The 14,493-nt window shown below is 50.7% G+C and overlaps 1 protein-coding gene across 4 annotated transcripts in view; it reads right to left on the bottom strand.

The window, feature by feature from the left end:
• PPP2R2D (protein phosphatase 2 regulatory subunit Bdelta) overlaps window positions 1-3,404 on the bottom strand; it is a 30,896-nt gene extending 27,492 nt beyond the window's left edge. For 3 of the 4 annotated variants that reach the window (XM_036265051.1, XM_036265050.1, XM_036265052.1), the window contains exon 1: window positions 3,207-3,299. Coding sequence is in view for 1 of the 4 variants with exons in the window: in XM_036265053.1 (XP_036120946.1) it covers window positions 3,207-3,299; window positions 3,386-3,392 (100 nt within the window). In the remaining 3 variants the exon portion in view is untranslated. Of the gene's footprint in view, window positions 1-3,206; window positions 3,300-3,385 lie in introns of those variants that run through there. The other variant, XM_036265053.1, reaches the window with a different exon arrangement.
• Window positions 3,405-14,493: the final 11,089 nt, after the last annotated feature.

The raw sequence follows: 14,493 nt of genomic DNA, 5'->3' as shown, positions 1-14,493 counted from the left end.
CTAATTTCCTTCTGAACCCAGCTCTTCTCCTCCCTGCAAGGAGATGGGAAAGTCCTGGTAGTACTATGGTTGACCTGACCCATAAACAAGATTATGGGTCAAATTTAAAAAGCCCCAAATTTTACACAGTACAACACTTTCTTCAGGAGTTATGGTTCAAGTCTCCCTAAACAATTAGTTTTAAATACAAAAGGAAATAAAAGCTTCTCCATTGTATTCACTCATCTTCAAAGTTGGGGAGCCTGCCCTACCTCATGCACAATAGTGCTGTCCTTAGCCAAGTCAGGAGAGGATGCGCTTCAATCTCAGCCACTTTCCTTTTTATTTTATTTTTTGTCCATTTTCACCTGCGAATATTTTCCCATTATTTTTTATTAATTTATTTTTGTTACAGATGTTTCTCCTTTTCCCCCCTAAACACCCTCCTCGCAACCCCCGCCCCCAGCATTGTTGTCTATGTCCATAGGCTATGCATACATGCATGTAAGTTCTTTGGTTTATCTCATTCCTCTCCCGCTCCCTTCCTCTGAAGTTTGTCAGTCTGAATCATACTCCTTTCTCTGTCTCTGGGTCTATTTTGTTCATCATATTCCACAAATAAGTGAGATCATGTGGTATGTCTTTCTCTTATTGGCTTATTTCGCTTAGCATAATACTCTCCAGGTCCCTTCATGTCGTCTCAAAGGATAAGAGATCTTTCTTTCTTACAGCTGCATAGTGTTCCATTGTATAAATGTACTAAAGCTTTTTTTATCCACTCATCCATTGATGGATACCTGGGCTGTTTCTAGATTTTCCATTTATTTTTAGATAAGAATGGAAGGGGGGGGGGAGAGAAACATTGATGTGAGAAAGACACATCAATTGGTTGCCTCCTGCACGACCCCAATGGGATTGAAGCTGCAACCCAGGTACATGCCCTTGACTGGGAATTGAACCCAAGACCCTTCAGTCCAAGGGCCAAAGCTCTAATCACTGAGCAAAACTGGCCTGGGCCAATCTCAGCCACTTTCTAATCATCCAGTACAGGGGAAAGTGGACGGTCCAAGGTTACTGTGGAACTCTTCAAAGCAGAGCTCAGATCAGAACAAAACCTTCAGAAACAAACACCGTGCAAGCCACAAATCTAAACAAATTTTCTATTCAAGTCCTGTGGTCCAAGCATCAGGGTACAACACCTCCCTTAAATGACCCATCTGGCTGTTATCACTTGGCAACATTTCTTCCTCAACGTTGTTTGGGGACAACCAGCTTCCAGACCATCCTCTGTCTTCTCATTGCTTAATAATCACTAGTTGCTAACAATTACATTTTCCTGATTATCGGTTTTTATCGTAATAATACAATTCAAATGAAACTATCACAACTACGATGAAAAGATATAAATGTATTAACCTTGATGAATTACTACGGATGAAGCATATGTGGATTAAGACAGAAAGCCTGAATACATACCACAATAAAAAAAAAAAAATGCGGGTAATTACTACAAAGCTTTTTATTACAAAAAAGATAACCCGAAATACCAAACTTTTAGATGTGTTCAAAATGTTACATAAAAATGCAAAAGTTTCTAATCAGTTTAATTCAGAGAACAAAATAGTTCTGTCAAGACTTTTTAAAGGACAGCGTATTTTCAAATTATTTCATCACACTTAAAATACATCATTTTAGTTAGGTTTAAATTTTAGTTTATTCAACCTGTCAACAACTTCTTTAAAAAAGATAAAGAAATCAGCAATCAGGATAGGTATTAAACCCTTCCACCTCTACCCCTACCAGTGGTGGGGAAGTCTGGCCAAATCACCAAGTAAGGCCTGGGAAATCAATACCAGCTAACATCACACATCTCACCAAATTAGCCTGACCCAATACAACAGGTTAGGTTTTTTTTTTAAATCTTCACCCGAGGACATTTTTTTACATTTTTGTTCAGATAGAGTAAGAGGGAGGGAGGGAGTGGGAGGGGGGGAGGGAGAGAGAGAGAGAGAGAGAAACATTGACGTGAAAGGGACACATCAAGTGGTCGCAACCGGCATGACCCAACCGGGGGCATGACCCAACCAGGGCCGGAGACAAACTGCAACCGAGGTACGTGCCCTTAGCAGGAACCGAACCCTGGTCTCTTCGGACCACAGGCCGATGCTCTAACCGCTGAGCCAAACCGGCCAGGGCAAAAGGCTAAGTTTTAAGTTGATAATTTTGTATGGCTTTCGAAAGATGTTATATATCCAAATGGCCCTTGGCAGAAAAAAAGCTTCCCCACCCGTACCAGGCGGAAACAAACAGGTTTTGCTTTACTCCTGATAGAAATTTCGAGTAAGTTAAACTGTCACCCACGTGGCACATGCAAAATGATGAAAAATAATGTACCCTAAATGAATATAAAGGAAACAGCATCAAACTATTTAGATTATATAAAGTCACCTAGTTTCGATCTCAAACCATGACACCTTGACAGAGTTCTCAGAACAGAGCTGACTTGCTTAATAATCTGGGCACCACTTGTCCGGTGGGGCCTGGGGTCTCCCGATCAAGGGTGCGGAAGGTCACCGGTGGGGCCAGGGAAGATGAGAGGTGACCAGACACCCGACAGAGGCTGTCCGTCTTTCGGGGCAAAAAGCTGTCTTTTGTGTAAAGACAAAAAAGTCACTACGGGGCTCTAATTAAACCCGAGTCTCTGACAAGCAGCCTGGCGGGCAGCCTTAAACCTTGGTACCCAGGCGCATTCAGGGCTCCGGCGAAGGGAAGGGCCAAGCGACTTCAAGTAGGGGCTCTGCAGTGCATCACTCGGAGCAGGGACTGATGGGCAGTCCCCACCCCGTCTTTAAAAGTGGAGAGACCGCGGCACACAGCTGGCCCCAGACCCACAGGTGGACACGGCCTGGGTGGAGAACCCCACCCCGACCCGACCAGCGCGAACCGCACCCACTCCCGCGCCCCTGCAGTCACCCCAGTTTTGTTTCCCGATCGCCCAGTTTCTGAGATGCCGGCGGCAGCCACCTGCGGTAGGAAGAAGCCGGACCCCGCGCCGAAGACCGAGTTGCGAGCAGACGCCGTGACCTTGGGCTCCGCGCACAGCCCGTGGGCCGGCGGCAGCCTGCGAAACGGACCTCGGCGCGCACGCTGCCGGGGCGGCCACGACACCGGCTCCCGAGGGCCGCGGGCGGCTGCGGGGAGGGGACGCGGGGAGGGCGCGGCCTTACCTTCCGCCACGTCCTCGTCGATGGCTCCCTTGACCTGCGAGAAGCACCACTGCAAGTCATTGCCGCCCGCGGGGCAGCCGCCGCCTCCGGCTCCTGCGGACACACCGGGCACGTCAGGCCGCGCGGCCCCGCCCGCGCCCCCCGCCCCGACACACGCCCCCGCCCACGCGGGCCCTCACCTGCCATGGCCGGCCGGCCGGCGGGCGCGCGCGGGCGGGCGGGCGCCGAGGCGGCGGCGGACGAAGGAGGCGGCCGCCGCGCAGCTGCCGCCCCAGCACCTCAGCCCGGCCGCCACCGCCGCCGCCGCCGCCGCCGCCGCCGGGGAGGGATTTTTTTTCCCCTTTTCAAAATGGCGCCCAATGTCCGTCGCCCGACTCAATGACGTCATTCTCCTCCGCCTCCTCCGCGGCCTCGGGCGGGGGCGGAGCCTCCGGGAGCTCCCCAGTGCCGGGCGGGGCGGGGCCTACGGCCGCGGGGGCTGCCGGGGGCTGCGGGCCGCGCTGACTGCGCCTGCGCGAGCGCCGTTGTGCGGGCCCTGAAGGGGGCGCTACTGGGTGGCTATGGGAAGCCACAGCCAGCGGGCTGTGAGCCCAGGACACCGCGGTTTCTTGAAGACCAGCCACGGGACCGTCTCCCGCAAAAGCCTCTTTCGGGGTTATGGGAAGGCTCCGGGAGGCCCCGCCCCAGCCAGCGCCTCGGCCAATGGGAGCGAGGTCCTTCGGCGGAACAGCCAATGGGAGCGCCTTCCGGCCCATCAGCCCTGCGGTGCCACTCATCCCTCTGCTCTGACACGGCGACACAGCGACACAGCGTGGAGAGACGAGGAAAGCTCACTCCGGGAGGGAGGGCAGATGGGAAAGAGGACCGAGGACAGATCCCCGAAGGAGGTGGGTGTGGTGGCCTGTGAGGTGCCTCCCGGAAAACCAGCTGGGTTGGAAGTGCCGTCTGGTGAGGACGCGGGGGGAGTAGTCGGCTGTCAACGGCGCGAGATGCACGCGGGGAGGGGCCGCTGGCAGCCGCTGGGGTGCCGGTTCCGGTCCGGACCAGAGCAGCCTGCAGTGGTGGTGCAGACCTGTTTCCAGCGGGTTTAAGAGAAAGCGAGGGGAGAATTGCAGGCAGTGAGTTGCAACTTCGCTGTGCAGACGAACAGAGAAAGGGTCTGTACTCTCCCTTTTAACCTGTAGATTTAGCCAGTCCACCCCTGAGCATTTGAAAAGTGAGTTAAGTATCAGACTCTCTCATGCAAACGCCTTTTTTATGCATTCATTTATTTTTGTTACAGACGTTTCTTCTTTTTCCCTCCATTGACACCCTCCTTCTCGACCTCGCCCCCTCATCTCATGCAAATGCTTTAATATGTATTAAAGATGCCTTTTGAGTGATGGCAACATAGTTAGCTTAGATTGTACTTTCGTTAATTAGCTGCCATTAAATTAAAATTTAAAAACAACAAAAGTAAAATTCCTGAAAATAGTGAGCTGCCTTTTTTTTTTTTTTAATCCTCACCTGAGGATATTTTTTCCATTGATTTTTGGAGATGGGGGTGGGGGGAGAGACAGATAGAAACATTGATGTGAGAGAGACACATCCCCTGGTTGCCTCCTGCAGGCACCTGAACTGAGGCTGTGAAGGACAAACATGCTATGTGAACATACAGTAAAAATGTTTCCATTAAGCAAGGAAGGAGATATACACCAGCCAGAGTTAACCCTTTGTATAGTTAATTCATCCCTCGGGCGTAATGGCTAACCGCAGATATGGCTAACCGCAGATATCTGCTTCTGTACGTGCTTGCTTGCTCGCAAACCTTTAGCCCAAATTCCTTAACGGGCTAAGACAACTATATAAGCAACCCTCCCCCTGAGCTCGGGGCTGCTCTCTCCTTTGCATAGGATGGGATGGTCTGGCTAATAAAGCTCTCTTAATTTGAATCCAGTTCAGAGTCTGAGTGTGGTTTGTCTCGTTGGTCTACAAGGCCAGGGATCAAACCTGCAACCCAGGTATGTGCCTTAGCTGGGACTTGAACCTAAGATTCTTCCCTGTGCGGGCTGGCACTCTAACCACCGAACCATGCTGGCTAGGTCTTCCTGGCATATCTTTTTAAAAAGTTATTTGATTTCCTTAGATTTCAGTGACTAAATACCATTTAAAATACCAAGCGTGGATTGTTTTGAAGTTCCGATTTAGATACTAGTTCAGGGTTGTCATAGATGTACTATAGGTATAGATATAGAGGTGCGTACCTATCTAATTATATATCATACAGAGTATTTTTACTGCCTTAAAAATCCTCTGTGTTGCACCAGTTCATCCCTCCTACCCACCAAACCCTGGCCACCACTGATCTTTTTACTATCTCCATGGTTTTACCTTTGCCAGCATGTCTCCTTGTTGGCTTCTTTCACTTAGTAATGTGCATTTAAAGTTCCTCTATATCTTTTCATTGCTTGATAAAAAAAATATTTTTATCACTGAATATTCCATTGTTTGTGAAGGGGACCAGAGTTTGCCACTCCAAAATATGCTACTTTGGGATTTTGATTATTTTAGGCTGGCTAATTTTAAGAAATAACAGACCTGGCAGAAGCTCTGTAAACTTACCAAAGGATAGACGATGACCTTTGTAAAGGACATTACTATTGTAAGGGAAATCTTCTGTAAGGGTGTCTCCCTCCCTGGACCAGGCCTTCCTTCTTTATCCAGGGAGAAGGCCTGGATTTAGGACTTAAATCTGCATAACAACCTTGTTTCCTGTGCTTTTCCTGGTAATCTCTGGAACTGATCTCCACAGGTAACATTTTTGTTGTCTTTAGCTGAAGGTGGTATTTTCGGTGATGGCTTTGGCATTTTGGCGAGTAACTCGGTGTTCCTGGGTCTCTCCCATGTACACAGGAGGGATATGTGTTATCAAACTTCAATTTGGTTTTCTCCTGCTAATCTGCCTCATGCTAATTGGATTATCAGCCCAGCCAGAAGAACCTTGAAGGGTAAAGGGTAATTTTTCCTCCCCGGCATCTGGATGGGTCACAATTTATGTATCCATTCACCTACTGAAGGACATCTTGATTGCTTCCAAGTTTTAGTGATAATGAATAAAGCTGCTATAAAAATCCTTGACTCTTGGTAACCTGCTGCCTCCTTACTGCTGGAGATCAACAAGGTATTCAACTTCATCCCGTCTTTTTTCTTTATTGCTGAAAAAAAGGATTGGCTCCCTGAATTTTTCTCCAACTGATGAAGAAAGGGGAGGAAGGTAAAAACAGAGAATGCTATCACATGACGTGGCCAAAGGAACTTTGCAGGTACGATTAAGGTTACAGACTTTTACATAGGGAGATTATCTAGGATTATGTGTGGATGCCTGTCTAATCACACGAGCACTTAAAAAAGCACAGCATTTTCTCCACCTGTACTCAGAGATGCAGAGAGTTTGAGGGATGTGACCTGCTGTTACTGGAGGGGCCACATGGAAAGCATGAGACGGGACATGGACAGCTTCTAGGAGCAAAGCCCAGCCCTGGCTGAGAGCTTTGGATGTAGACTTGTTCCCAGAGCCTCCAGAAAGCCAAGCAGCCCTGTCAACAGGTACCATTTGGAGCCCATTTTGACCTCCAGTATTGAGAATAGATGGGCCTTGTCTGAAGCCATTAAGTTGCGGCAGTTCTTAGGGCAGCAGAAGAAAAGGAACACAGTGTGTATGTGTGAAATAAACCGGCTCGTAACCACTCATTCATCTTGCTGTCTTTGCCGTCTGTACATCTAGGCACTTGGTTCAATCAGTGACTCACGCTGATGCATTGGTGGCTGTGTGTGAGCAGTTGAGGACAAAATGTGCCTGTGTCCAGCAGAGGGGCACCTCTTGAAGGCTGGCAGGTCCAAGCATGAGAGGCCACTGCGAACTCTCAGTGGCACCACAAATGCTCTGAGAGTCTGGGACACCCTGAGCACTTTACATGCGTGTCATTTAATGCTCATGAAACTCTACCGTCTACTCATTTTCAAATGAGGAAAATGAGGCTTTGAGAGATGAAGTGACTTTCCCAAGGCTTCACATCACTCACAATCGAAGCTCAGGTATAACCTCAAGGCTGTGGCCCAGGCGTTATAAAACACGAAATAAGGGGAGATGATACCCCAGACACCCCCTGCTTTGTGGTGTGGGTAAGCTGCAGGGAAGACCCCAGCACTTGCTTTGCCTGAACTATACCTGCCTTGTCAGAAATGCCCTCATGCCATGGCCTGTGAACGGAACTGGCAACACCCCCCCCCAGCATCTACCTTCTTGGGGGTGATGGGAGGATAGTTGTGGGAAGCACCCAACCTACACCCCCTCCCAGGATCCGTCTTGGGGGTGATGGGAGGATGGCTGTGGGAAGCACCCAGCCTACACCCCCTCCCAGGATCCGTCTTGGGGGTGATGGGAGGATGGCTGTGGGAAGCACCCGCCTACACCCCCTGCCAGGATCCGTCTTGGGGGTGATGGGAGGATGGCTGTGGGAAGCATCTCGCTGCTTGTGGCTGATTCAGTCACTGCAATGACTCAGAGTGATCCCCGAGCCACGCTGGAGAAATTCCTGACCTGATCATTGGCTGGGGATTGCTTCATAATGATTTCTTAGTCCTTCCAACCCCTTAGCTGCCTCTTTCAAGGGTTCCAGTCCTACTTCTGCCCCTGTGTTCCATCACCCCCTTTGCCCTCGTCTGTGTCTCCCCTTTGCTGGTTGCAGCCCCCTAACAGCCCACCAAGCCCTTCCACCCCCTGGCTTCCAAGCCTGTCTCAAGAAAAATAAACCCAGGATCCCCAGCTGCCTGGCCCTTGACACCACCATCTGCAGGCAGGGGCAGGTGAGTGTCTGAAGTCTTCACGTGTAGACAGACAGGGTCAAGTTTGTGAGGTGCTAAGCTCTGTGCCTCTTCTTTTCTCATTGAGCCTCTCTCACTGGGTGGGGGACCTCCTTTTCCCCAAGGGGTGCCCTCTGCATGGAACCAGGAGACAAAATCTCAAAGTCTTGTCTGTGCAGTTTAAGACAGAAGCTGAAATGCAGGTGTAAGAGAAAAATGTGGGAGCCCCCCCCCCCGTCTCTGGGCTGGGAGGGAAAGGACCGAGAATAAGAGGGCAGCTAGGGTGGGGCAGTCGGAGGAGCCCTGGGTGGCCCTGCAGGCAGCCTCCAGGGTGCACCCGCAGTCGGCAAATGATGGCTCCGGCGGGTGTCCACATCCTAATCCCCCAAACCAGGGGTCACGTCACCTCGTACAGCAGAGGGACTGTGCAGATGTGATACAGGGAAAGGTCTAAAGACCTGGAGGTCATGCTGAGGATCCAGGTGGGCCCCCAGTCATCACAGAGGGAGGCAGCAAGGTCCGAGAGGGGAGAGGTTGGAGGGATGTGGCCATGAGCTGGGGCGTAACAAAGCAGCCCCCAGAAGTGGAAAGAAGCAGAAAATGGGTCCCCCCCAGAGCTTTCAGAAGGAACTGACCCTGCGGCACTTTGATTTGTATGACTGATTTTGGACTGTGACATCCGGAATTTGTAAGAGGGTACATTACACATTTGTGTTGTAAGCCACAAAGTCCGGTAATTATCACAGCAGCATAGGAAATCAATACACACCCCAGGCAAATTCGAGAGTAGGGGGTTGGGGAGATTGGGGAGGATTTCTTTGGGATTCTCAAAAAGGCCTGGCCCCACTTTTGGGCACAGCAGGGGACAAGTTGCATGGGCATCAGGCCAGGGAGGGCCTTTATGTGGGCTCCCGTTTCTTACTGCTATCATTTTCCGGTCTCTATGAAGAACGTCTTTTAACTTTTCCTGCGAGGCAGGTGGACTGGTGACAGATTCCCTCGGTTTTGTTTGTCTCAGAAAGTCTTTATTTCTCCTTCCCTTTGAAGGATCATTTCACTGGATACAGAATTCTAGGCTGTCTTTTTCTTCCAACATGCAGAGTGTTTCCCGGCACCCATCGCACTTGCCTGGTTCGTAGAGGGGAGTGGGAAGCCGTTCTCACCCTCATCCTCGCTGCTTTCCACCTGGCAAGGTTCGGTTGCGCTCCACTTGGCGATGTTTGCATCACTGAAGCAGTAGGTGTCGGGGCAGTAAGTTCAAACTGCATTCCCACCCATTGCCCCCATTCTGATATTGCTTTCATGAGCATCACCTGGCCAGTGAGGGGAGGCCAGGGAAATAAGCCTGGGAAGGGGACCGGCTCGGCCACAGAGGCTCCCCACACAGTGCTGTGGCCATTGGGAGCCAGGATGGGTCTAAGTCACTATCTTTGCCCTCGTTTCACAGATGGGGAAGGACGCTAAGTGTTGCCCGGGTGCTAGAGGGCAGACCTCACATCTGTCCATCTCTGGGACTGCTCTTACTTTGTCCATGAGAACGTACCTTGCCCCCCATCATGTGTTCCCAGTGGTTATTCCACAACTGAGCACCTTATCAGTTAGACTGTAAGCTCTGCGTGGAGTGGGAACTTTGTCTGTCCAGTGCATCACAGCAGGAACACAATGCCAGGAGGCTGCCTGGTCTCCCAGCCCTGCAGGGCCTCAGCTGGCACACAGTGGCTGCCCCTCGATGGCACAGCCTGGCTGCAGAGGTCCTGCTGGTCTTCCTCAAAGGCTGTGGCATTAGCTCCTGAATTGAGAGGCACTTTTCCTGGGGACACCCTTCCCCGCCCCCCGCAAGCCCAGGAGGGTGGATCCAACATTAGAACTGTGTCTGGGTTTCATCAAGAACACAGTTAAAGGCCCAGAAGGGTTTTCTGGAAAAACAGGCGCTTTGAGTCCCTCATAGTGACCCTGCAGCCAGCAGTGTGGAGAATGTCACAGGCTCGATGAACATGAACTCTTAGTGGCGGCTGAGAGAGGAAGCAGGTTGTTCTCCGCGGCCCACTGATGGGACGAGGGGAGGGCTCTCGTAGGCTGCCTGGGCCAGCCTGACTTCCCGGCTTGGTTAGGAGGTGCATGAACCACAGGGCACGATAGTGTCCCCCTGGGAATGTGACTATCACATGACCTTCGTGATTCTCACAGGTTGCGTTGTCATTTGTATTTTTATCACATTTTTATTTATTTTCCTAGATTCTCACCCCAGGATATTTTCCATTGCTTTGTAGATAGAGTGGGAGGGAGGAAGGGGGAGAGAGAGAGGGAAACATTGATGTGAGGGAGACACATCCATTGGTTGCCTCACGCAGTAACAGGGGCCAGGATGGAACCTGCAACTGAGGTATTCGCCCTTGACTGGGAACCGAACCAGCAACTCTTCAGTCTTCTGGCCGATGCTCTAACTGGTGGGCCATACTGTCCAGGGCATAGCACAACATTTTGAATACATTGACTATTACGACTTTATCTATGGAGAGGGTACTTTGTGATGTTAAAGCCTCTGTGTGACACTAAGGGGGCCACACAGCACTTTCCCATGTCCCCCAGATTTCCCAGTGCGGGGCACCGCCTCCATCCGCCCTTCTTGGTACTGTTTCCAGTGTGTTTCATTAGCATCTTCTGGCAATGACTTCACAGTGTCTGGTTTCTTTCTCCTTGCTTCTCCCTGCCCTCTGTCCTCCTCTCCTTCCTCAGGACCCTCCTCCCTGCCGCCTGTATCCACGCCCCTAACAAGCTGTGTCATGTCAGGGACCTTTCATTGCAGCCCCAGGTCAGCTCAGTGCAGGCCGCTGGGTGTGGAGGGGCAGGAGGGGTCTGTGTGCGGAGCTGTGAGCCCCTGACCCGCGCTGCAAGGCAGTGGCTGCCTGGGGCCTGCAGGTATCACAGCAGCCATGGTCCTCGGGCCCGTGGCTGTCATCCTTCTAGAACTTTCCATGGGAGGCTCTCAGATTTTCCCAAATGTGGTTCAGAAAATCTTCAGAGCATACCAGATTTCATCCAGGGGCCAGACCTGCAAGTATCCCGCAGGCTCGCAATCCTGCACAGAAGTACTGGGGACTTCTCTGTCCTTTGCATGTTTGTGGCGGCAGAGCGAGGTGGGGCCTGCAGACAGCCAGCCCCTACCCAGTCTCTGTCCGCGGGCAGCAGGGCCTGGAGAAACCGCCCGTACCTTTGGGGAAAGTCTTTCCTCTCTAACCGCACCTGTGCCTTTCGGAACGACACCGTCAGCAATTTGATGTTTCTTTTTTTTTAATGTATGTTTTTATTGATTTCTTAGAGAGAGAGAGAAACCGATTGGTTGCCTCATATATGCACGCCAACGGGGACTGACCGGGGATGGACTCACAACCTGGGCATGTGCTCTGACCCGGAATTGAACTGGTGACCTTTCAGTGCACCGGACTGTGCTCAACTGACTGAGCTGCACCGGCCAGGGCTGAGGTTTTCTATTTTTAAATCAAATATTTAAAAGTGAGAAAAATACTTGCTCATTCTACATGTTTTTATTGTTGTTGTTAAAGAAATAATTCATGGATGGGGATAACTTCATTTCAAAAATAACAATACCATCTTCACAACACTCGTGATCGGGTCTGTTCTCTGAATGATAAACTTAAGGCAGATCTAAAGCAGCTTGAACCCCACGTCAGCAAAAGGATCAGAATCCAAGATGTGCAGTTCAGACTGTCTTGAAATTTTCCTTTTATTGGGAGATGATTTGAATTTAAATTAGGTGTAATAAAAGTCAAATCTTCCTCCATTTGTCTCAGTAACTAAGGAATTCTGTATATTTAAAAAAGGCCTTTGTACTTCAAAGGCTCCTGGACAAAGGGAGTCTCCTCATCTCCTCCTGGGGGAGGTGTCAGGCTGGGTTGATCAGGCGACTTTGAGATGCCCTAGGAGGGGACCCCACCCACCCGCGGCCCCACCCACCCCACCAGCCAGGGAAGCTTCGCCTTTGTCTTTTGTCAGCTCAGCTCTGCCATCTCTCGGGGAAACCTTTTTGATGAACCCCTTTGCCACGCCTGCTTTTTGCCTGGTGGACAGTTGGGAGACACGCCACCCCAGGGGCAGAACACCCACTAGGTGAGTGGTGCTTTTCAGGGGCCTGCTGCCAGATCTCAGGGTGATTAATTCAGAACTCAAATCAACTGAAACCACACAATGCAAGAATGCTCCTTCCCTGCCTGACCCGAGACTGACCAGTCCTAGTGCATGGGACTAGTTCCCATCTGAGCTCTAAAACATGTCCCAGCATGTGGTCATGAAGTTGGGGTGTAGACACTGCTGCAGAGGCTCCTGGGGGATTCCTCTAAAATGGGGGTGCCACTGGATGAATGTGTGCCCCCGGTGACCTCCATTTCAGGAGCTGGTGGCTGAGCGCTCAGCACGTTTCCCCCCAGGAACACAGGCCAGGTTACCAGGCTCCTCCAGCCTGAGTGTGTTTACCGTTCACGGTGGAACCTCTGAGCAGCTCTCCTGTCCACCAGGGGATATGAGGTGAGGAGGAGAGATGAACCACGCTCTGGAAACTGTCGCATGTATCCAAGGGTGAACCCTTTTCACTACAGAGACCTCAGAGTCAGGGAGTCCTGCTGTGGCCCAGCCCTCACTGTTCAGTGCACAGAGCGATGGAGATGGAGACCCAGCAGACAGGCTGTTGGCTGTGGTCCAGGCTGGGCCTGGTGCCTTTCCTCAGCAGCCTGCTGCCCTCTGCTGGCCAGGCTGGGGGGAAGCTGGAGGGTGCTGTGGGGACAGGCCAGGGGAGGCTGGCTCCAGGGAGGAAGTTGTCACTTTTGTGAGGAGTATGAAATCTCACAGGGGGACAGACACATGTAGGGGTGGCCACAGCTCTCCATGTACCCTGGGTCAGCAGCTGGGGTCCAACCATCAGGCCTTTGAGCTCTGGCCCATGACTCCATCAGCTCCTGCCTTCTCTGCTGGCCAAGGGGGCTTTATCTCAGAGTGTCCCAGCCTGTCACCCCTATGTCCTGGCATTCCCTACAGACCAGGGGCTCACTTGCATCCCCTCGGTTTTTGTGACTCTTCAATGAAGATTTTCAACATAGGCCCGTATCTTCAAGACATCTGTTCAGATTCCACACTGCATTGGGAGGAAACAGTGAAGAAACGGGGCTGACATCCAAGAGGAGTACAAACAATAGAAAACTTCCGCTGCAGCCTCCCAGAAAGCGTCAAGAGGAACCGCATGCACAGCACCCTCGAATCTTCTTTGTCTCACTAGGGTGTCCCACTGAGCACGGGCCTTCTGTCCAAACTTCACCCGAGCTCTTAGACTCAGCCAGCGGCGGCGGCAGTCTCCTGGCCTCCCGGTGTCTGCACCTGTCAGGTTCTCCTTGATGCGAAGCTCGTCTCCTGCTGACTGTGGGGACCCGATAAGGGCTCCCAAAGATGTGTCCAGGTCCCAAACCGGGAACCGGGCAATGTGACCTTACTGGGAGAAGGGTCTTTGCAGATGTGATTAAGTTGAAGATCTTGAGATGAGATCATCCTGGATTATCCGGGTGGGTCCTGAATGCTCCCCCAAGGGTCCTGCTTAGAGAGAGGCTGAGGGAGACACACAGAGATGCCCTGTGAAATGGAAGCAAAGATCGGAGTGATGCAGCCAGGAGCCCAGGGCGCCAGCAGCCGCTGAAGCTGGAAGACAGGGAATCTCCCCTCGAGCCTCTGAGGGAACACGTCCTGCTGATGCCTTGATAGTGTCTCAGGGGGACCGGTTGATACATCTGTGTGGTTTAAAGCTGCCCTGTTTATGATGGCTTGTCATGGCAGCCCCAGGAAACGAATACACCAAGCCCCCGCACTTCTCTGGGCCTCGACCCGTGTGTGGGACACGAGTCTTTTATCAAACTGTCTTTTGCAAATATTTTCTTGCAGTCTGTGGCTTGTCTTTTTATTTTTTAATAACACTTTTTTTTTTTTTTTTATAGAGTGGAAGTTTTAAAATTCCAGCAAATCCCAAATTACACATTTTTCTTTCATCTTGTGCTTTTGGTACTGTATCTAAAGACTTATCTGCAAACCCAAGGTCGTCTAGATTTTCTTTTTTTTTTTTTTTTTTTAATACTGAGTTTATTTCACATGTATATTTTTGTCTCCCCACCATTCCCATTTGTCTGACCACTACTACTACTATGTCCTATCATAACATTCCATCCATACTTAAAACCAAGCAAAGGGTGGAGTTCCATCTAAAAACTAAACAGGCATTTCGGACAACACATTCTTGGCCATGGAACCTGGATAACATTTATCAGACACGGTAGGGAAGGTTCTCACTCTGCTTTATAAAAAGGACGGCCAGAGATCAACTGTTACAGAAATGAAATAAGATGGAAAATTTTAACAAACTGTTTAAACTATTTTCTTACAGAGACTTCCT

This window comes from Molossus molossus, unplaced genomic scaffold (assembly GCF_014108415.1).
Source record: "Molossus molossus isolate mMolMol1 unplaced genomic scaffold, mMolMol1.p scaffold_m16_p_17, whole genome shotgun sequence".
NCBI classification, from domain to species: Eukaryota; Metazoa; Chordata; class Mammalia; order Chiroptera; family Molossidae; genus Molossus; species Molossus molossus.
This window is presented reverse-complemented; position numbering and strand designations above follow the sequence as displayed.